At 50.5% G+C, this 21,522-nt stretch overlaps 1 protein-coding gene across 1 annotated transcript in view; it reads left to right on the top strand.

Moving 5' to 3' along the window:
- Positions 1-21,522, top strand: part of ASTN2 (astrotactin 2) — a 276,878-nt gene that overhangs the window by 70,425 nt on the left and 184,931 nt on the right. The window contains exons 6-7 of the mRNA XM_017740292.1: positions 2,208-2,354; positions 13,794-13,961. Of these exons, the coding sequence (XP_017595781.1) occupies positions 2,208-2,354; positions 13,794-13,961 (315 nt within the window). The remainder of the gene's footprint in view (positions 1-2,207; positions 2,355-13,793; positions 13,962-21,522) is intronic.

The following is a 21,522-nucleotide window of genomic DNA, read 5'->3' as shown; positions in this document are numbered from 1 at the left end:
GGAAAGAGATGGAAAACAAAAGCCCTGTCCCTCTCTTTAAATGCTTTTCCAGCAGTCTCCCTTTAAACCTGGCAGCAAACTGGTCGTGAGCAATAAAGAGCTGAGCTGGAAATCCAATTTCTGCTCAAGCAGAAGCCCCCTTGTTTTGGTTCAGTTGGTCAGAACCAAACGTCAGGCGCTTCTAGAGGTCAGTGATTAGCAGTGATGGAAATGAGAGAGTGCAGGAGGGAAGGGAGTTACAGGAGACTTGGAGCAATTGTCCCTTTCCTTGAGCAGCCAAGCTCAGACTCGTGGAACTGTAAAAGGCTTTTTGCTGTTCCAAGCCCCTGTGCTGCTCTCCTCTGAGTCACGGGGAGAGAAGAAGCCACGTAGACCAATGGGGATGTGAAATCCTAATTCCTCCAGCTCCACTCTGGCTGCAGTTTGGTGAAAGCTGCCATCATACCTGGGATTCAGGCTCTTTGTGAAAAGGGGATAATACTTGTCTCACTCATAAGGGATTTATGATTTAATGTTTGCAAAGCACTTTAAGACTCTGGATTGAAAGGTGATTTATAATGGTGAAATCCAGCGTTGTCTGGTCCATTGTATACTTGATTTCGTCCACTTATCCTGATGGGGGCTTTCTTCCTTGCTTTTTTTCCCCCTTTTTTCTCTTTTTTGCATTCGTGTCATAACTTCAAGCCAAGCAGGGGTTGTGGCAGGCACAATATGCCCAGCAAGAGGAGGATTTTGCCTCCCTTGGAGGTGCTAACTTATGCTGATGATATGAATAAAGATTGGAAAGGAAAAAAAGAGGATTGCGAGGTGAGGGGCACAGGGGATTGGCAAAAAATCTGTGAAATAGGAGTGGGAAGGCTGTTTAGATGATCCATGCATAAGGAAAGGAGAAGATGCTTTATTAATCAGTTTACTTGTTCCTGTTGGTCTCAGTGATGGGGGTATTTTCCAGCAGATCAGCCACTTCAGATCCTGGTTGGAGCATCCCCTGTGCAGGCTCCAACCTGGGGATGCTCTGGTGGGGCTTGGTGCCCTGCCTGGCAAGGACAGGTTGTGCTGAGCAGGAGGCACATCATCCCTGCCCTGGCACCAGCACCTCCAGCAGCAGCTTTAGGCAACTTGCAGGGTGTGCAAGTGCTAACTTGGATCCATTTCCCATCCAGTTTTCAAACTGATGCTTTTTAAATCTCACTTTGCTGATGAAGTCTGGGGGGCAAGCAGGGAGAGGCTGCATTGGCTTCCAAAAATCGAGATGTCCTCACCTGAATCCTGGGCAGGGCTGTGGTCAGCTCTGCTGGCAGCTGGGTCATCTCAGCCTGCACCAGAATGGGCTGTACAGCTTCTGGGTTCATTGCTGGGCTGTGCCCTCTCCTTGTCATGGACACTCTCCAAGAGGTGCATCCCAAACCCTGGAGGAGGAACCCGCTGCCTTGCGGGGTGTCTGTTGCTGTCTCGGAGCAAAGCGGGGTGCTGGCACCAGGTGTTGGGTGAGGGGGCCGTGGGGGATGCAGTGCAGTCAGAGCAGCAGCGGGGCAGCCCCCAGCTCCAGTGGGATCAGCGGTGCCTCAAGGATGCAGGCTCCAGGGCTGCTCCTTGCTTGGGCAGTGGAGACCTGTTGATGGGGTTGTGGTGGCCTGGGACAGTTCTTGGTCATCTCCATCAGTAGAGGGGGACTCATTTGGACACCTGATATTCCCCGTCTGCACCCAGCAAGAGCAGGCGAGTCTTCTGGGGCAGCCAGGCCTCTCTGGATGACTCTGCGTTGCACAGCTTCACTCCATTCCCTATGAAACTTGGGGATGCTGTCCCACCCAGCTGCAGCTGATGGTGATTCAGCCATCCCAACGCTGTCCTGCTCCACGAGGGTTTCACAGGGGGTTGCCAAGCCAACCAGTGTTGACAAGAAGTGATGGTGGTTTCAGCAGGGGAGTACAGCAGGTGTGGTGAGTGATTCCAGGGAGGAGAAGTTCCCAGGGAGAGGGTCTGTACAGGGCTTTGAGCAGGTTTTCTCCCTCCTCTAGCAAAATGAAGCCCCGTGCCCAGCAAGCTGTGATGGGAGTCATGGGGTGTGCAGACTCCTGCTGAGCTGCCATCCCTGTTTCCAGTGCCTTCCTTCCCCGTGCTGGGGCTCTCCCACCTCTGCTGAGAAAGCCCTGGGTGCAGCTTTACCTTTTGGCCACCCACCTGCCCCTCTGTGTGCCTTGCAGGTTCCATGAAGAGCCCCGTGAACAAGACAGCGCTGACCCTGATCGCGGTCAGCTCCTGCGTCCTGGCTGTGGTCTGCGGCTCCCAGCTGTCCTGCCCTCTGACCGTCAAGGTGACGCTCCACGTCCCCGAGCACTTCATTGCTGATGGTAAGAGCCTCCTGCTGCCCCTCCGGGTGTGTTTGGGACATCCCTCTCTTTGGGAATGCTCCAGCTGTGTTTGACTGCGGGGATCTCCCTTTCCAGAAGCACAGCTGCGAGCCTGAGGCCAAAATCTCAATCATGTCAATTAATATTATCGTTGTTGTCATTGGTGCTAATTGTGTCTGATGGATATTTCTGTTCTCCTCCAAGCTCGTCAAGGAGCCCTGGGAGCTGCACAGACAGGCCTCCTGCTGTCCTGCAGCAGCAGAGCTGCTCATCCCAGCCCTTGCAGCAGCACAGAGGGAAATTGCTGGGGTTTGAGCAAAGGCAGAGATGCTTTGAAAAATTAGATGAGTGCTGCTGTCACTATTTATTGCTTTCTCCAACTGGGCTCCTTGCATTTGTTGTGTTTCACTGACCTTTTCTTTATAATGTGCAGTGAGCGTCGAGTGCAAGTTTTCAGTAACATGAGGGCAAATTTCATTTTCTTCCAGCAGACAGGACCCATTACTCAGTCAGTTCCAATTCTTCAGCTCCTGTGCTCGTCTCACTGCTTGGGGCATGCAGAGGGGCACTTCCTCTCTGCCAGAAACATGCTGCATGCAGCCAGTGCATCACCAGCTGCTGGGGTGTCCTGGTGCGGCCAACTCTGGGGCAGCCCCTGCTTTGGGAGCTTTGGAGTGAAGGGCAGCTCTTGGGGGATTAATATTTTGGGGAGGGGGAGATGGTTAAAGAGACACAGCGGGATGAGAGCTGCAGGAGGTGGTGGAGAGGGGCTGAAATCATCACCCCACGGCAGAGTCACCAGTGTGTTTGAAGAAGGATTAGCCGTGCTAAGAGTGATCTCTGGGTAGCTGGGCTATACCAGGGATCACAGCTTGGCCCTTGTAGGAAAGAGGAGGAGAGCATCTACTTTGTGTTTACACATTGGAGGAACTGAACATCGGTGGAGACATGAAGATAACATCAAGGTGTGGATGCCACATCACTGGAAGTGTTCAAGGCCAGTTTGGATGGAGCTCTGAGCAGCCTGGGCTGGTGGAAGGTGTCCCTGCCCGTGGCAGACAGATGGAACAAGAGGTTGTTTAAGGTCCCTTCCAAGCCAAACCATTCTGTGATTTAAGGATTTGAAACAAGGGACTTGTCTACACCTTGACCTGTTTCTAAAAGGCTTTAATGATTGTCCAAGCCACACATGAATGTTTGAAATCTTCACAGATCATTCCAAGTAGCTGGAGAACAGAAACTCTTGCATTTGGGGCATGAGGTTGCTCCAGTGCTAACTCGTGTCCAATGGGGATGGGAACTGGCCAGTTCAGCACTTGGGCTGGGAGTTCACACTGGTTCTGGTACTTGCTGAAGGTCAGCCAGGAAGGCAGTGATGGAGACAGGACCTCGGCATCCTGCTCCCAGCTTGTGGTTCTGGCCCAGGGAAGACAGTGTATCCTGAATGAGAAAATAAACAAAATGGAATGAGACTCCATAGAATGAAAGTGAAAAGCTGAGCCTGTGCTTGCCACCAAGAAAGGGGTGGCAATGCAAATTATGCAAATGCAGAGAACACTCGAATGAAAATGACAATGAAATGCCAATAAAACAGATTAATATCCTTGAAACTGGGGGAAATGGGATGATCTCCAGTCCCGACTTAATGACTTTTCTGAAGAGAAAGTGGCAAGAGGACTGGTAACAACAGTTTGGAGAAGAATTAAAATGAGCTTTGTAATGAAACTGTAAAATATAATTACAAACTGTGAAAACTTTTTTAATATTTTTTATGAGAAACAGTCAAATTCTTTCCATAGAAGCAGCCAAGACATTTTGCAGTGGCTATCACTTTCCCTGAAATCTCATCATTTTATGCGATGACAGCCCCTTGCCTGGGAAGAGAAAAAGCTCTTAAAGTTGTCCCTTCTTTCTGAATAACAACAAATCCCAAGGCACCACCCAACAGGCAGCAAAATATTACAAAGCTTTTAAAGACATCGCAGAGCTGAGCTGGGTTGGGAAATTTCAGTGATACCCAGGAAAAATGTGGCTGGATGTGTTCTCCAGGGCTCGGCACCTGGAGTTTGATGCTGATGGAGAAGAGAGGCCCTGCTTCCCCCTGGAGATCTCCTGTGGGGGATTAAATCGGCTTTCTACAGGGTGCTGAAGAGGGTTGGCATGAGCATCCCTGTGGCATCGAGGTGACAACAGAGATGATGTGTTTGTCCTGGCAGAGTCTGGGAGCTTTGATCAGTCTTGAAGCAGCTTCTGGTGTGGCACCCGCCGGTGGCACCGTGTCTGGCGAGTGTCGCCGTGCGCTGAAATCGTCTGGTTCCTGAAGCTGTTCCCTTTGGTGTTGCGCAGGAGGATAAGGCAGGCTCTGCGAGAAGGCAGGGACGGTGCATTCACGGGAGATGTTCCCATGCGAGGGAGCGGTGCCCTCTCGTTCCCTTTTGAAATGTGGGATTTCAATAGGCGTCAGGAGCCAAGGAGAATCTGAAAGCGGAGCTGCTACCGGCACCTCTGCAGGAGAAGCCAAACAAAGGCAGAGGCTGAAAGAAATCCCTCTCCTAGACGATGAGAACTCGGCTTTGAAGGAAACTTTAAATAGATGCCAGCCAGTTCTGGCGTGCCAGCAGCCAGAGCCAAGAAAAGAAAGAGGGGGGGAACCTCCCCAAATATCTCCAGCCTTGGAGAAGAGCAGCTTTCCCTGCTGCAGCAAGAATGGCGTTAGAGAAAGCAGCTCCAGAGCCTGCTGGAGTGGCAGGGTGGGAAAGGGGAGGGGAAGGACTGGGACCAGAAGCCAACTGGCAGCCAGGCTCGGAGGATATATTCCAAGCAGCAGTTCTGTAATAACCAGCCTGTCTCTGTTGCCCTTATTTCTCCCTTGGTTTGTTTTCTTCCTTTTGTTCATTTGATGGGGTCCCCCTGCCTCGCTCCCCGCTGAGCAGTTATTGCCTGGTTTGTACAGCTGCTGTGCCTTCACTTCTTGGAGCAGCTGGATCAAGGAGAGCCTGGCAGGAGCTGCCGTGGTTGGCAGGGAGGGCTAGGACCTCCTGCTTCCCAGAAATGGGTTGGTGCCTCTAAATCCTCCCTTCGAATGCAGTGGTTGGAGCATCCTGTCCTCCCTTCTGCTGCTCCAGGGCTTTGTGTTTCGAGGCAGCCCCTGCCCGTGCTGAGCAGAAGGAATTGTTCTGATTTCAGAGGTGGCTCAGATTTATGGAAAGAACCGTAGTGGCTTTTATGAGGATATGGAAATGCAAGGCATTATTTAGAGGACCCTTTAGCCGTGTCAAAGGGGGGAAGGAAGGAAAGAGAACCCCTCCATCTGAGTAATAAAACCTCTCATGAATATGTGAGCCACTCAGCTCTACATTCAATAGTTGTTTTTTTGGTTTTGTTTCTTTTTCTTGTAAGTAGTAATTCAAAAAGTAGAGCTGGAGCAATGGGAATGGCTTACAGGGAAGGCAGGGCTGGAGAAAGATACTCCGGAGGGCTCAGCCTGGAGTACCTCCTTGCTGCACAACAGTATGAAATATAGTATCAATTAAAGCTTCCCATTTTTACAGCCTGTGAGAGGTTATATATGGTGTGGGTGGATGTTTGTACTTTAGTGGGAGAGGTGGGTGAGATCTTCCAGCAGTGCAGAGGGAAGCAAGAGCTGCATTTAGTGAGGGGCTTGTAGGGCTTTGTTTTATAAGTGGAAATAAAGCAAAGGGCATAAAGCAGGTTTCTGTCAAATCTCTGGGCATTTACAGCCTTCTTCCCTCCTCTTCTGAGGTGTGTGCCTGGGGAGATGTGGTGATCCCTCTGCACCTCGCTGGGCTGTGGGATGGGTGTGCAGAGCGGTGCACAGAGCTTGGTGTGGGCAGGCAGGGTCTCACCATGGGCTTGGAGCTCAGTGTGGGCAGGGAGGGTCCTGATTGTGGGGTCAGAGCTCAGTGTGGGCAGGGAGGGTCCTGACTGTGGGGTCGGAGCTTGGCATGGACAGTGTCCCCACCCTGATGAGCTGCCTGTGTGATGGCTCTGTCTCTGCTGCAAGTGTGGGTGAACTCTCCCAGGATGAACACTGCCCTGAGAGCAAGCCCAGGTTCCCCCTTGCAAAGCCAAGAGACTGTCAGAAGTGGAATTTCCACTCGAGGCCGTGTTTTGGGTTGGAGCATCTGACAAGACGGCAGAGGTGGAGGGAGCTTCTTTTTTGTTTATTCTTTTAATCTCCGTGCATCTGCGCCTGCCTGCCTGAACAATGCCGTGCTGTCCTTGCCATGCAGCTGATCAGTAATTGTTTCATCTGCAGATTATTTCCTACCTTCCCCCACCACAGTTTCCTCCAAGATGCCGGTGAATTGGATGCTGTGATTAGCAGCCTGTGTTAATTTTCCCTGAAGATTGCTCTGCAGACTGCAATTGTTGGGACTCGCAACAACTTCTCATTTTGGTTTTAATTAAATGTGTTGCTTTAAATTGTTTGTTTTTGACATTTCCTGCTCAATCTTCTGCATCTCTCGGAGGTGACCAGACATTACCTCGTGCCCTCAGGGCACTCAGGATGTGCTGCACACGTGGCCACACAGAGATGAGCCACAGGAGGTGGGGACTGGCTGTGTCCCCATCCCGTTTGGCAGCAAGGAGGAGCTGGAGACACTCTCTGATTTACAGGTGAAGCTCCCCAGGTTTGTACCAGAAGGATGGAGAAAGAGATCTGATCTCAAAGCGATCTCAGGTCAGACTGGATGGAGCTCGGTGTCCCTGCCCACGGGACAGGGGTGGAACAAGATGATCTTTAAGGTCCCTTCCAACCCAAAGCATTCTGTGATTCTGTGATCTTTCCAGGCTTTCAAAAAGATTCTGCCATTGGCGTCTCCCGTGTTCTCCCGCTGTTCCCAGATCCACAAGTCCCCCCTGAAATCAGCAGAAGGAATTGGTTTAAAGTAAGTTTTTTCTTGTCTGTGACCCTCCCAGGGTTTTTGCAGTATGGAGACCTGGGTCAGGGCTTTGACAGAAGCAACACTTTCCTGTTGCAGACTCGGTGTCACGTCTGGCTGCCCCAGGCCCCGTGCATTTCATGTAAGGTGGCTGTGTTTGGGGGCAGCTTTACAAATTGCATTTTATTTCACCAGCTCGTAATCACCAGGGTCACCTCCGTGCCTGTGTTACAGCTCACTCCCGCTCCCGTGGCTGCCTGCCTGGCAAGAAAATGTGAGCAAATGGCTGCAGTGTAACCAGACATGAACTCTAAATATTAACATCAATTTATGAACTGTATCAGCGTGGATCAAAGGGATTCCAAGACGGTTTTACGGCGTGAATGCTCGTTGCATGAAGAACTAATAAGATTCTGGAGGCTGAAGTACATCATGTTTTTATCGTGGCTTTGACAGGCTTGTGAACCTGCTCAGCGGCTGCCCGGCTCCCCAGCCCCGTGCCTGCCAGAGGCATTCCCAGCTTCTGGGGTAGCTCCATTTGCAAGGGAAGCCAAATACTTCTTCTTCCCCTTTGCAGGATTCACTGGGGCAAAGCCAGCGGGATTGGTGTTGGCGTTTGGATGGTGTCAGCAGTAGCTGCCTCAGAGCCGGGAGCATCCTGAGAGAGGCAGGGGGTGCCCAGCCCCGTGGGGAGGGGGCATCTCCTGGCACCTGCTGAGCTTTACCAACACCCCTTACCCTCTGATTTGGGAGGGATGGCACGGCTTTGGCCTGCTGACCTGCTCTCCCTGCCGTGGATGGAGAGATGCAAACATTGACTTCTGCATTCATACAACAAGCTTATCATAGCTCCTCTGTGCTTTGTGATGTGATTAGATTTAGGCTGGATTTCCCTGAACCCTTTTCTGATATCTGGAGAGCATCACTGCTAAAGAGCCCCGGGCTGCAGCGTGGGAGTTGGGAGATACGGAGCATTAAGGAGAAGCTTTTTTTTTTGCAGGAGTCTCATTTCTGTCTCAGCCACTGCTGGCCCAGATGCCTTCTGAGAACAGAGGTGTGCTCTTACCAACAGCTCCACAACTACGTTGTCTAATGTTGCCATGGGAGATCTCGTTGCAGCATGAGCTTGACCACAAGGCAGGGTGGGCAGATTCCTTCTTGCTTAATTTCAGGAAAAGTTGGCTGAGCCATCGCCTGCCTTCCAAAGTGAAGTATGTGTGTTGTTTGTCAGAAGCTCAGCCCTGGAGAAATCAAGACTGACTGACAAGAAAACCCAAAGAAAGAGTCTGACAGAATGATCAAGAAAGTGCAATTTAACACTTTAATTGTAACCCTGCTCCTCCTGCAGGAGAGGTGGTTCCAGTGTGAGCTGTAATTACACACAGGCTTGTATCGCTAATTGACTTCTGCTTTGCCCGGGTGGGAAAGCTCTGGCAGGATTGGTGGTGTTTCGAGGGGATGGGGGTCTGCAGGTTTGATCATTGTTGGGTTGGGGATGTGAGAGCCCACGGGTGCAGTTCCTATGCTCAAAATACACCCTGGAGTCAAGCCCTGTGAGGTAAAAACTGTGTGTCCTTCAGCTGAGGGAGGACTGAGTGAAAGATGTGTTTATAGGCTTGGGCTGTTTTCAAATCTTTCTATCTTAACTTTCTGTTTAAGCATTTCAGCTTGTTCAAAGAGAGAAATAATTGAAAAAAAAAAGTAAAGAGGGTTGGCTTGGATTTTAACCTGGTGTGATGCTATCCCTGGATTCAAACTAGACTATAGAACTTAGAGTTTGACTTAAAAGTATTTAAATTATTCCCAAATCACCTGGTTTTGTGCTGAGCAGGATGGGGATGGTAAAGCTGAGCACTGTGTTAGTCTGTGGGTGCAGTCCTGCCCTAAGCCCCGTTTCCTTGCTCAGGTCAGTACATGTGTGTCCTGGGCATCCAAAGTCTGTCCGGTTCTTTGGCATTTTCTGGGAGAAATTTCAGAAGCAGAAATTTTCGTGCCCTGGGACTGGGGCAGGAGAGGGAGAGTTGATCAAGGGGAAGAGCTGATAGGGGAGGAGTTGTCTCTTTGGGCAATGTTCTTTCAAGTTTAACAAGGGTAAGAAAAGGGTCTCTAAAGAAATCAAGTAGGGTTATTCTTTGTACCTATAGAATGAAGCAAGAGGGATCATCTTTCCTCTAGTGTTTATAAAAAATATCTCTAACAGGATTAGAGCTGTGTGGTAGTATAGGGCTGGATACATTAATAGCAACCTGTAGTATGACCTCCCATTGCTTCCCAACACAAAATGCTAATTTTAGATGAAAAGGAATTTTGTTGGCCAAGAAACACTGAATGGACCAAAGATGACAAAGAGAGCAGAGGGAGGGAGAAATAGATGTTCTTCAAAAAAAATTATGTTTTGATCTTTTCTCTTGAAAAGAAGGAGAAAGGAAAAGCCAAACCCTTTTGGCTGCCTTTTGGGTGCTTTGTTCTTTTCCCTTGTTAGATATCTCTTCTGAGCTGTTTTATCCTGTTGTGTTCTTGAAAATGATTTTTGAAATGTCAAAACTTCAAGCCTCTTTTGTCAGGGCTTAAGCAATTGCACTGAACTTTGAAGGAGACCCCAGCATGAGAGACATGAACTTCTGACGCTGCCTTAACTCATCCAGCTTTGATCAGTGCTGGGGAAGGAACGGGGGAGCGGAAAACACACGCACAGAGAAAAACAAACAAATCAATCCCCTGAGGGGCTGCTGGACCTCATGGAGCTGGGAGAGAGTTGTAGCTGTGTCCTGGTGTTCTCCACGCTGCTCCATGGCATTGGCTGGCTCGTAAAGCCAGCAGCATTTGAGGGATATGTCCTGCTACGGGGTTCTGGGAGGTGGTGCTGGGTGGATTTGTTGCTGTATTCTCATGTTTGGTTGATGGTTGCTTTACCCTGAGACCTAAATGGCTCTGTTCAAGGGGAATTTCAGCAAACTTCTGAGTGGGAAGCTCCAAATTTGTATCTAGGAGGACACCTGGGAGGTTGGCAGCAGAGGAGAGCAGGATGGACAGTCCCTCCAGGTGTCTTCAGAGTGTCTGTGCTGGGACTGCTCTGGGGACTGCGGGCAGCAGCTGAAGGTGCGCTCCAAACTGGGCGTGGGGGTGATTTAGTAGGGTCTGAGGTCCTCGAGGAAGGTTTTAGGAGGGTGGTTTGTAGTGGGTTCTACCCCCCTCAAGTCCCCCATCACTCCCCTTCCCTCTATCCAGAGACTGTGTGTTGGGGAAAACACACCCAGTTGTTGTTCCCAACAAGCTGAAGGTGTTTGAAACAGCTCTTGCTTAGAAGATGTTTGTTGTCGGTAGTTTCTAAAAGGATTTGTTCCTCAACCTGCCCTTTCTGAACTTTTCAAGGTGGTTTTGATATGTACATGATGGTGACTTTTGAAAACTGTTTTCTACACGTGGATTCTTGGAAAGTGAAGAGAAAAATTTTGTGAAAAGGCTTTGAAATCATCACGATTTTAGCTTTCAAAATATTTGTAGGATGCCTTTTCCTGTTTATTTCCCAGGCAAGCTATAAAGGGATCGAGATTGGGGCGTTTGTTTGTTTGTGTTTTCAGTGGGAGTGAAGGTGATGAGGGCGTCTGTGAACATCTCTCAAAATCTTGCCACGCACTCAGCTTTTTCCTTGCTGGAAGTTGTCCCCTCCTCCTCTGGGGAAGGGAAGGGAAGGGAAGGGAAGGGAAGGGAAGGGAAGGGAAGGGAGGACCTTTAATTTCCCAAGGTGTGGGTTTGTTTCAGACTGAGGTAGAAAAGCCTCTATTTTACACTGAGCCTGAATTCAGGACTCTTGGATTCAAATGTTTCCACTTGTGCTTTTCAAGCAAACAAACACACAAAACCCCTGAAAAACCTGATAATGAGGATGATTTCTCAATCAGGCTTACTAAAATCAAAATGAGTAATTAATCTTCAAAATACCTGGAGCTGGGGAAGGGGCTGGAGCACAAGTCTGATGAGGAGCAGCTGAGGGAGCTGGAGAAAAGGGGGCTCAGGGGGAACCGTCTCACTCTCTACAACTCCCTGACAGGAGGGTGGAACCAGCTGGGGTTTGGCCTCTCCTCCCAAGTAACAAGCAATAGGAGAGGAGGAAATGGCCTCAAGTTCCACCAGGGGAGGTTTTGGTTGGATATGAAGAAAAGTTTCTTCACAGAAAGGATTGTCCAGCCCTGGCACAGCGTCCCAGGGCAGTGATGGAGTCCCCATCGCTGGAGGGATTTAAAAGGCACTTGTGGATGTGGCACTTGGGGACATGGTCTGGTTGCCTTGGCAGTGCTGGGGGAACGGTTGGATTTGATGATCTGAGAGGTCTTTTCCAACCTAAATAATTCTGTGGTGGGGAGCTCCAGAAGTCACCCCTCCATCACCCACCTGACCACAGGCTCTTCCCCTCTGTGCAGCAGCTCCTGGGCCAAGATGCTCTGCCAGCTCCAGCCACCTTCACCTTTCTGAATGCTAATGATGCGTCTGGTTCGTGTCGGGTTTGCTGCTGTTACTTGCAGGCTGTAGTTTAACCAGAAGTGGGGTTCGTTAAGGAGGGATTTAATCAAGAGCTGCTGGTTTCGCTCTTCTGTCCTTGGGTGCAGAGGGAGTTGTCTGTAGCCGAGTCTCAAAACAACTTTACGTGCTTCCCAAGCCTTGCTCTTTATTAGGGAGCTGCGGAAACCTGGAGGAAAACAAAATTGACAGGTTACTACAGAGACACCTACATGTAAATAGTAAACACTCCCAAAGGGTTTACGCTGCATTTCTGCTTGGTAAAAAGAAACCAGCAATTGTTGTTATTGGTGTGTAAGGCTATCTTTAAAAATTCATTGAGAAGAATAATTAGAGATAAAACCACGTGGCTCTAAGAAACTTCTTTGTGCTCAGTGTTTCTCTGCTTTCCAGTGGTGCTGGGGGGCTTTACGCAGTGATTTACTGCTGCCTCGTGTCTGATTGAGATGTATCCTGCAGCCTTGGCAGGGCAGCTCCTGCCTTGCTGTTTCTCCAGAGCTGCTGGATCCTGATGTCTAATTCTCATTTGCTTGAGCAGTCAGTAGCTTGGCAGCCTCCATTGGCTTTGAGTGTAGAGATGCGCCTGTGAATATGTTTATGGTATGTAAACACTCTGCGACAAAGACTTGTGTTTATGGGAAATTCGGGCTAGGATTTGGATGGTGCTGAGATCTTGGGATGCCTGAAAATGAGGTCACTTACTGGGATGCTTGACTTGAGGCTCTGCTTGTTTTCTCCTTTGCATGGATAATGTGGTGCAGGATGAGGGTGAGAAGGGCTCCCTCTTGCTAAGCATCAGGGATCCTCTTCAAAAGGAGATCCAGAGTTTGTATTCAAGCAGGTTCATGTGGGGTGGCTGCTGCTGCAGGTTTATTGGCTTGCTTTTTTTGTCTCTTGGCTTTCATCAAAGTAGTTGGTGCTTAAAACAATGATGTCCTAGTCCTTTACTAAGGGTCATAAGCCTCAGAGTTTCATGATGATAGGCCCTGGATCTATAGATTTGCTATCCCTGGGTAATCTCTGAGAAGGATTTCAATCTTCAGACAGTGGTTGCAAATTTTGTCCCCGTTGCAACTCCTCAGACTTAGTGGAAAGGTGGCTGTGGGTTCCTGGACTACCTGACAGTTCCCCTTGCTCACTCCTCCTTGCAGGTTTCTTCTCCCCTCTTTCTGAGGCTTTTACCCTGGTAAGTTTTGCAAAACACCACTTAATGGCAGAGGTTTTTTGGCTCCCCTCTGATCTGTGCAGCACTGTTATGGAGGCAGTCTTATAATCAATGTAATTGAAGATCAGAGTTAATGAGGACCTCTGTGCCTACAAAATCCCCCAAGCAATGCTGGGCCTCAGATGTTAGATAAGGAAATGATTGGGCTGAACTGAAAATCTATTTGGCTAATTAGATGATGCATATTCCCAGATGCCAGTGGGGAAAAATACATTTTGCAAAATAAAGAAGCGTAAGATTTTGTAAGAAAATATTTTTGGCAGGAATTCACTTCTAACTCAGAGGAGGGAGAGAGTGGGGGAGTGTCTGGTACAAGACAACTCATACAAGAAGTTGTGTGTTAGGCCAGTTCACTCAGCTTCAGCTAAAGGGGTGAAGTGGGAACGGCCTCTGCTGCCACTGCCCATCCGTGCCCTGAGCTCCTGGTGCCTCCTGAACAACACCTCCACGAGCTGGGGTAGTGATGCTCTGATTACAGATCAGAATAATTACAGTGGTCCACGTTTCTGTAGAGACCTGGGAATCCAACCCCAGTAATGTAAGGGCAGGGAAGTGTCTGGGCAGAGGAGCAGGTGGACCATTTGCTGGAGCAGGTTCCTCTGGAGAGGAAAGGTCAAATGAAGTTCTTTGGGACCAGCTGTCAGTGAACTCGTTATTATTTTGCAGATATTGTCATCACAGCAGCTCCTGAAGAATGCAGTGCTCTGATGTTGGGCCAAAATGCATGTTTGGTGTTTTTCTTTTAGATTTCCACACTCACCTAACCCGCTTTTTTCCCACTTCCCCCAGGCAGCAGCTTCGTTGTGAGCGAGGGGAGCTACTTGGACATCTCTGACTGGCTTAACCCAGCCAAGCTGTCCCTGTACTACCAGATCAATGCCACGTCCCCCTGGGTGAGAGACCTCTGTGGACAGAGGACCACCGACGCCTGTGAGCAGCTGTGTGACCAAGACACAGGTAAGGGAGGCCAGAGGAGAGTGCAGACCCTGGAAAGGTCAGAGATGTGGGGGAGAAGGTTTGTCAGTGGGTATTTTGATGCCGTCTTGGCTCATCTCTGCTCTAGCCTGGTGGCAGGCACGGGGGACTGAGAGGTGCTGGCAGGGTCACACAGTGGTGACTCCCATCAGAGACTGTAAAGAAGATGGGCACAAGATGGGGATTTGAAATGGTGGATCTACCAGTTCTTTGGTGTGGCAGCTGCAGGCACATGGAGTTTATCTGCTTCTAAGCTGAGTTGTTTTGCTGTCCAGTATGGAAAACCTACTCGTGAGTTTACCCCATCTCCACCCCTTTTCTGTTCTGGCCATTCCACTGCAGAGCACCACGATTCCCATTAGTGCTCCTGCCTGGTGGTTATCTACGTTGGATCTGTCCCCCAGCCCTTCCTGGTGGAGTTGTGAACTCTGCCATCCTTCCTCATCTCTAAATGAGCCTTCTGCTGAACGTGTTCTGCTTGTGTGCAGCAACTGCCCTTGTGGAGCAGCAGCCAGCCCTGCTGGGACTCAGGTGTGGGGCTGGGCAAAGGAGAAGTGTCACCTTCCCTTCTGTCTTTCCTGGATGACACATGGAAGTCCTGGAGTCTGTTGTGAGGCAAGAACAGAGAACACAGGAAACAGGGTGACAGGACCTGCCATAGGAAGGTGGCCTGGGGACTGTGCTGGGTTTTTGTGCTAGGGTGTGCTGTGGCTCACAGTTGCTCACCAGCCTTGGTGCCTTCCTGGTGGTGTGGAGACAAGTGTCCCTGGTGGTCCTGGCTTGCTGAGCTTCCGAAGAGCACCCAAACCCCGTCTCCTCACAGAGTGGTGCCATCCCAGTTTAGTCCAGGCTCTCCATGTGGGAGCTGCTTCCCCCTCAGCAATGAGCTTCCTCACCTCCTGTGTGTATGAGATTCCTGGCTGCAGGTGAGGGTGTTGGTGTCTGGTTCTGCCAGAGGGTTTAAAGGATGGCTCACTGTGGAGAAGGCTTTCCCTAAGCCTCCCAAAGCCCCCGGCTGTCGTTAATACACGGATTAGAATAAGAAATCCTTCAGAGTCATGAACGCCTCATGGGGTGGTGGGGTTGACCCTGTTCTCATCCCTCCCTGCTCAGCTGAGATGCAAATACTGAACTTGGTCTTACAAACTCATTTTCCTGGTCAAGACAGGTCTTTTCTGCTTAGTATTCCTGTTCCTCAAGGCTTGTCTGCCTCAAGGCTGTCTGGAGGCATGGGCAGGCACGGCTGCAGCAGAATGGTGACGCTGGATGAATTCCCTGTGTAGACAGCCCTGGGCATCATCTGAAGTCCCAAGGAGGGCTGGGAGGTGATGACAGACGTCTGACAGCCATGCTGACAGATGGAGATGGTGCAGGAGGAGGCTCTTCTCATCCAGATGTTGCAGAGCAGAAGGATTTTTGTTTCAGGCATTGGCAAAACGCAGCCACCTCAGTGGGAGAGGGAAGATGCATTCAGCTGTCCCCTGGTTCAGAGGAGGAGAGAAACAACTCTGCCTCCAGCAGAAACCGTGGGGAGACCGTATGGAGCCAGATCACGACTTCCCTGTTGGAAGAGCCCTGTGGCTCCCCTGGCCAGTCCCATCCTTGGCTGCTTGGATCCTGGTGTGGCCTCTGGTGTGAGGAGTGGTGCTGTCCCGTGCCGGCCCAGCTGCCCCTCCCGCTGTGTCCCCAGCTCCCAGAGCAGCTTGTGGCTCTTGCTGAGTGCCCCACGCTTGAGCAGGATGTGTCAGATCTTGTTTGCAGGGAAGGGAGCGATGCTCGTTATCCCAGGAGTTGCTCTGTCCTGGCACTGGGCTGGAGCTGAATCTTGGCAGCTGCTCTGCGGCTCCCAGCCCTGGTGCCCATGGTCCCTGCTGGCCCATGGTGAGGGCAGAGTAGCCTGGATCTCAGCCTTCAGGTCCCTCACCTGAAATGTGTCCATGGGCTTCTTCCCCCTCTCTTCAGCCTGGGAGAGTGCACATGGATAAAACAGAATTTTTGTCCTGTCTGCGCCAGTTATACCTGCATGGATCGAGCAGGACTGGCTGATGGGGCTGCTGATCTCCATAGCCTAAATCTAAGACTCCTTAAGAGGTCCAGGCTTCACAAGAACTGAAATTAAGCCTTTGGAATTACTTGCTTGACCCTCTACCCCAGGACATAACCCTGGGCACCATGTCTGTTCATCACCATTGGCCAGCCTTGAACTGGTGAGAAGTTTCTCCAGCAGGCTGAGGCAGACTGTAACCCCATGATACACTGCATGTACTTTTAGATTTATTTTTATTAATGTCATTCTATTTTTAAGGGTGATTTATTTTTATCACCATGAGGGAGGAAGGCCTGTGGTTTTACTGTGGCACATAAATCCTGTCTGGATTTCAACCTTTTCGGGTCAGGGATTTTATCCTCTGTGAGCATCCCAAGTGATGGGTGCCAGGGATTCCCCTGTTCTCTGCCTTCTCAGGCTGGGCAGAGCATCCATGAGAATGATGGATTGAAGTTTGTCCTCTCTGGAGGCTGAAAGCCTTCTAAGTTGCCCCTGTGAAGAGCAGCAGCGCCAGCACTGAGGTCCTCCAGCACATTTATGGCTAATCTAACTTCAGCCTTACCCTTGGAGCTGCTCTCCATGACAGTGTGGATCCAGCCTTGTCCCAAGCTTCCTTGCTCCAAGGTGTAGACAGACCTTTGTGGGCAGGACCTGTCCGTGGGGCAGTGCCACGGGCTCCTGGCACACCTTTGGACAGAGAGCCCCAGGTCACATGTGCACTCTCTGGTGAGACTCAAGCTCTTACCTTTCCCAGCACTGAACATGTCTGTGGGTTGGAGTTTTGGATGGGATTTTTCTGTACAACATATTGACTTGTGACTCTGGACACCGAGTACTCCTTCAGTGTGAAGAATAATTCCCGGTGAAAACAGAGGCTCTGGAACAGTAGGAAATGCCAAAATCCACTTTGTTGCCTGCCCTTAATTTGCCTTCCCTCGTGTCTCTGTCGTGTGACTCACTCTTTAATTAAATGATTGCTGCCCCCCTGACACATTTGAAACCTGTGTTGCAAAGCCCCAGCTCATCAGAGCGTTTCGGAGGGAGCACTGACATCTGCACACGAGCAAAATGTCATCTCCCTCATCCCTCCTGCCTTGGAAACGGCCAAGCTGGTTGATCTGACTGCAAATCCAGAGACAAATGGATGCTGCTGAGGGGCTCCTCCCTGCAGAGGTGACACGGTGACCATGCCCAGCTGCCACATTGGAGGGGACAGGCACCTCTCCAGGGCAGGATGTGCTCCTTGGCTGGAGATGTTCAGCCAAAATGCCCCATCCTCCTGGCAGATGCTGCCTGTGCTGCTTGAGATGAGAACAGGGAGGGTTTGTTGTCTTGTGGGACTGGCTGTCAGCTCTCCTCACTCTCTGTATTTTGAAGAGATGTGGGAGCACTGCTGGTGCCGCCACTCGTGCCACACACTGGGATACCCCTGGGTAAAATCCAGGAGTGCTTGCCGCCTCGCTGGCCTCCCTTACCAGCCTCAGTGAGAGCATCCCATCCAGCAGCATATGCAAATCCTGATTTGTGAGCACAATTACCTGCTTTGTATGCACAAAACTAATTCACTTGCACATTCTGTGGGCATTGCTGAAGAGATCTGCTGGAGAATCAGTCCCTCAGGGCCAAATGCTGGAAGAAACAGCGTCTGATTTTGTGCTGTCAGGCTTGCTGGAGCAGTGGCATAAATGAGATGGATAGCTACCTTGATTAGCAGGTGCAAAAGTGTTGAAATTTTTTTTCCCCATCTATAAATCAGGCGTTTCTTCATCAAAATTCTCTCATTGCATCCACAATTGGTAGCCCCCCCAAAAAAAAAATCAGCAGTAAGCACGAGCTTGAAAGAACCAGATGAAATGTAGTAGCAAAGGTTCTTTTCTGGAAATTGGCAGGAGGAGATAAAAAAAAAAAGGTTTCCATCATCGTCCAAATGGGCCAGTTTGTCACCAGAGCCACAGATGGTGCTGCTGTCTGGGTAGGACAGGGGTGTGTTGTGGGCACGAGGCAGATGAAAGTCATTTTTCACAGAGCTATTTTTTTAAAGGCAACGTGTTAAGGGGATTTGGAGGTTGCAGAGCCGAGCATGTAAATCAGGAGATGACCAACCCTGGCAGGGGGGCATTTGTGTTTAGGAAAAGAGCCATTCCTTCCTATAGTTCAATTTAATGCCATGCAGGTTCTGTGCACATCAAGTGATATTTGTTTGTTCTTGTGCACTTCTGCTATTTCACTGCTGGAGGATCCCGGTGCCTTTATTGACTTAGACTTTTATAGGATGAGGCTCTGTCTCTCTAAGGTATGGAGTTTAATAACTTGGTCAAAACCCATGTAATATCCCATTCCTTTTCCTGTGGTGGCACAGCTTGCCTCGTGCACCAAGCAGGGCAGGAGGCAGTTAACTCCCAAGCTAATTTAGCTCCAGGCTGAAGTGTTATACATAAACAGCAATCAAAACTCGTGCCTGCAAGGGGCCGAGTTAAGGTTATCTGTGCTGTCTTTGCACTCTCATTTTCTGCCATTAGAGTGTTTAATCCTGGAGCTGCTAATGTTCTTGTAATGGCATTTCTGTGCTTGTCTAAAGAGCACGGGGAGGAGGGAAGAGGGATGGGTTTTGCTGTACGGACCCACTCCTGAACCCATCCCCCTGAACCCATCCAACCAGCACTGCAGGGGCTTCTCACCCCGCCATGGGCAGCTCTGGGGCACTGCCCAGCCTGGAAGGTGACAGCCATGGCACACAGGCCTCCCTCGGGACCACTCTCTGCTTCCTTGCATCAGCTCGTGTGTTCCTTGGAGGTGTGGTGTAGGAGCTGAGCAGATGATAATGAGAATTAAATCTGTGCAGAGCTTAAACTCAGCACAGATCCTTGGAGGTTAAGCTTGCACTTAAGTGCTGTGATGGATGAGGGTGAGGAGGGTGCCTTGCAGCAGGGGGAGAGGAGGGATAACTGTCAAAGTGACTCCAGGTTTTCCCTCCATGCTCTGTGCCAGGTGGGCAGGGCAGGAGCCACTTTCTTTGTCTTCCTCCTCGAGCACTAAACTGCTTCTAGAAAAGTTGCATTTCTCATCAGGATGAAGCCGAGGCCCAGGTTTGGAAAGTGTCATCCCTGAAGAGCAAGAACAGCAGACACCAGGGGTAGAAGAGGAGCTTTTCAGAGAGCTTTACTGGGAGGCTGGGAATGTGGTGCTGCAGCTTTGTGGCCCAGTGGCACTGAGGATGCTCTGCTGGGGCCGGTGGGTTCCCTGCAGGGTGTGTGTGTATGTCCAGAGAGGAGTGAATACAAAAACTGTGGCTGAACTCTGTATCCCTTTGGGTGGGAGAGGCAGCCCTGAGACAGGTGTGAGCGTGTTTGTGCAGTGCTCACACAGGTGGAAAGGTGTGTGCTTACAGCCCCACAGCCTCTGGGATCAGGCTGCCACCCCAGCTGGGGTCAGGACTTGTCCCCAGGATGTACCTGTGCAGCTGGGGCACAGCCCTGGCACAGAAGGCTGACAAGCAACAGCTCTGCTCCACCACTGCCAAAGCTCCTCCAGCTCCTTAAATAAAAGTGCCAGTGACAGCACAGAGCAGCTTCCCTGGGAGCACAGGGACTCTGGGAGCCTCCACTTCCTGCTGTGCACTGGGTGGGTGGATTAGGGGGATTCTTGCAGCATTAGCAGATCGGCTCTCTCCATAATGAGGCGAACAGGCTTATCCTGGCGTGCTGATGGCTCGTCCTGCAGCCCTGCAGCCCTGCTCTGCTGCTCCCAGGCACTGTCAGGATGGGCAGGGAGGGTGTGGGTGCAGTGTGAGACCCCATTCCTTTTCCAGCAGAAGCAGCAGGACAGCATGGAGAGCATAATGAAGGAATAGTTCAGCAACTTCCAGCTCTTCTTTCAAAAAGAGAGCTAAAGCCTCTACTTGTTTAATAACACGCTGGAAATACAGTGTTGGATCTCCAGAGCTGGGCACCTGCCCTCATTTACACTGAGTGAGCAGTGATCCTTCCTTCCTTTGGCTGTAACAGCTGAAAAATTGCCGTGGATTATCCAGCCTGGTTTGTGGTTTCTGAATCCAAAGGCAGAGGAAGGACCGTGCATGCTGGTGCCATGGGCAGGGTGCAGGGTGGTGGCAGTGGGAGCAGGATTCTTGTCCCGGGGGTGGGTAGATGCTGATTCATTTGTGCTCCTGCAGCAGCTGGAGGCTGTGCAGAGGCGTGTGCGGGACCTGTGGAAATTGCATCCAGCTCCAGGTGCAGTTAGTTGTCAAACTTGGTTACTTTGGTTGACTTTGACTTCAAGCTCAGCTTGAATCCTAACTTAGCTGCAGCAGGATAACTGTGTCTATCTCGGATGCAGTTGCTTTGAACAAAGACACTTCAGTTTGGCCTTTTGATGGTTTGATTTATTATAGCAGCATGTTGAAAAACACACCCTAAAGAGGGCTTAGAGGTGTGGCAACCCCTGTTCCTCCCCCTCCAGGCACTCTACCACGTGTTTCTCATGCCATGGGGGCTAGCCAGGCTCAGCATCCTTCCTGGCTCAGCACTGTCTTTGGGAAGGATGGGGACAGACTGAAAATAACAGAGTAGTTCGGGGGGCCAAAGAAGGAAGGTGGATGCTGTTGGGGAGAGGGCAAAAGCTCCTGAGAACCTGTAAGAGCACAGCAGGTTCTGCTGAGATTTTTTGGAAGCCCCACGAGTTGTCTGTTGATGGTTCTTGATAGAGGAATAGCTCCTCAACCATCTGTCCTGAGGCAACAGACTGCAGCTGTCAGCTGATCCCATGATGGGAGCCTTCCTATCCAATTTCCCTAACTCTCCTGAAGGGGTGTAGATCGCCCTGGGAAACCTGTGGAAAGCTGATCCCCACTCTCTCCTGCCCTGGATCTCCTCCCCAGCTGGTGCCACCACTTGCCCTCTCAGTTACTGAAATAAACCTCCCAATAAACCTCCCAATAAAGCCTCAAGCACTGGCTGTAGCTGCTGAAACTCCAGGATTGGAGTCGATAAAATCAATATTTCTGCAGGTTGATAGAGTTCCTCCTTCCGACGCCAAACTGACGGAGCAGTAAACAAGCCAGCAGACAAAATAAACCCTCCTGCACCATGGGAAGGGCCTTCACCCCCCGGCACCCCCAGCCATCGATACAGGGGGAGGCATTTGGGCCACGGGATGCCAACCTCTGTTGGTGTTTTTTCCTTACTTGCTCTAATTTCTGTGGCAGGAGCCGAGCGTGAGCTGGTGCCCCAAGACTCCCAGCTCTGCTTCGCAAGCACTTCGAGATGTCTCTCATTTGCAGAGCATATATTTGTTATGTAATAAGCGCCAGGAATTAATGATCCACAGCACGGCTGGGGAAACTTGCGTACTAAGCACCCAAGGAAAAAATAACTTTTCTTTTTATAAAATCACTGATGGAGCCATTAGGACCTGTGTTTCCTTGCACCGAGACCGCCCCAGCCCCCAGGCACGGCAGAGCCTGAGCAGGGCCGGGCGCCGCCATCTCTCTCCCAACTC

Source organism: Corvus brachyrhynchos, unplaced genomic scaffold (assembly GCF_000691975.1).
Source record: "Corvus brachyrhynchos isolate BGI_N302 unplaced genomic scaffold, ASM69197v1 scaffold305, whole genome shotgun sequence".
Taxonomy (NCBI): domain Eukaryota; kingdom Metazoa; phylum Chordata; class Aves; order Passeriformes; family Corvidae; genus Corvus; species Corvus brachyrhynchos.
This window is presented reverse-complemented; position numbering and strand designations above follow the sequence as displayed.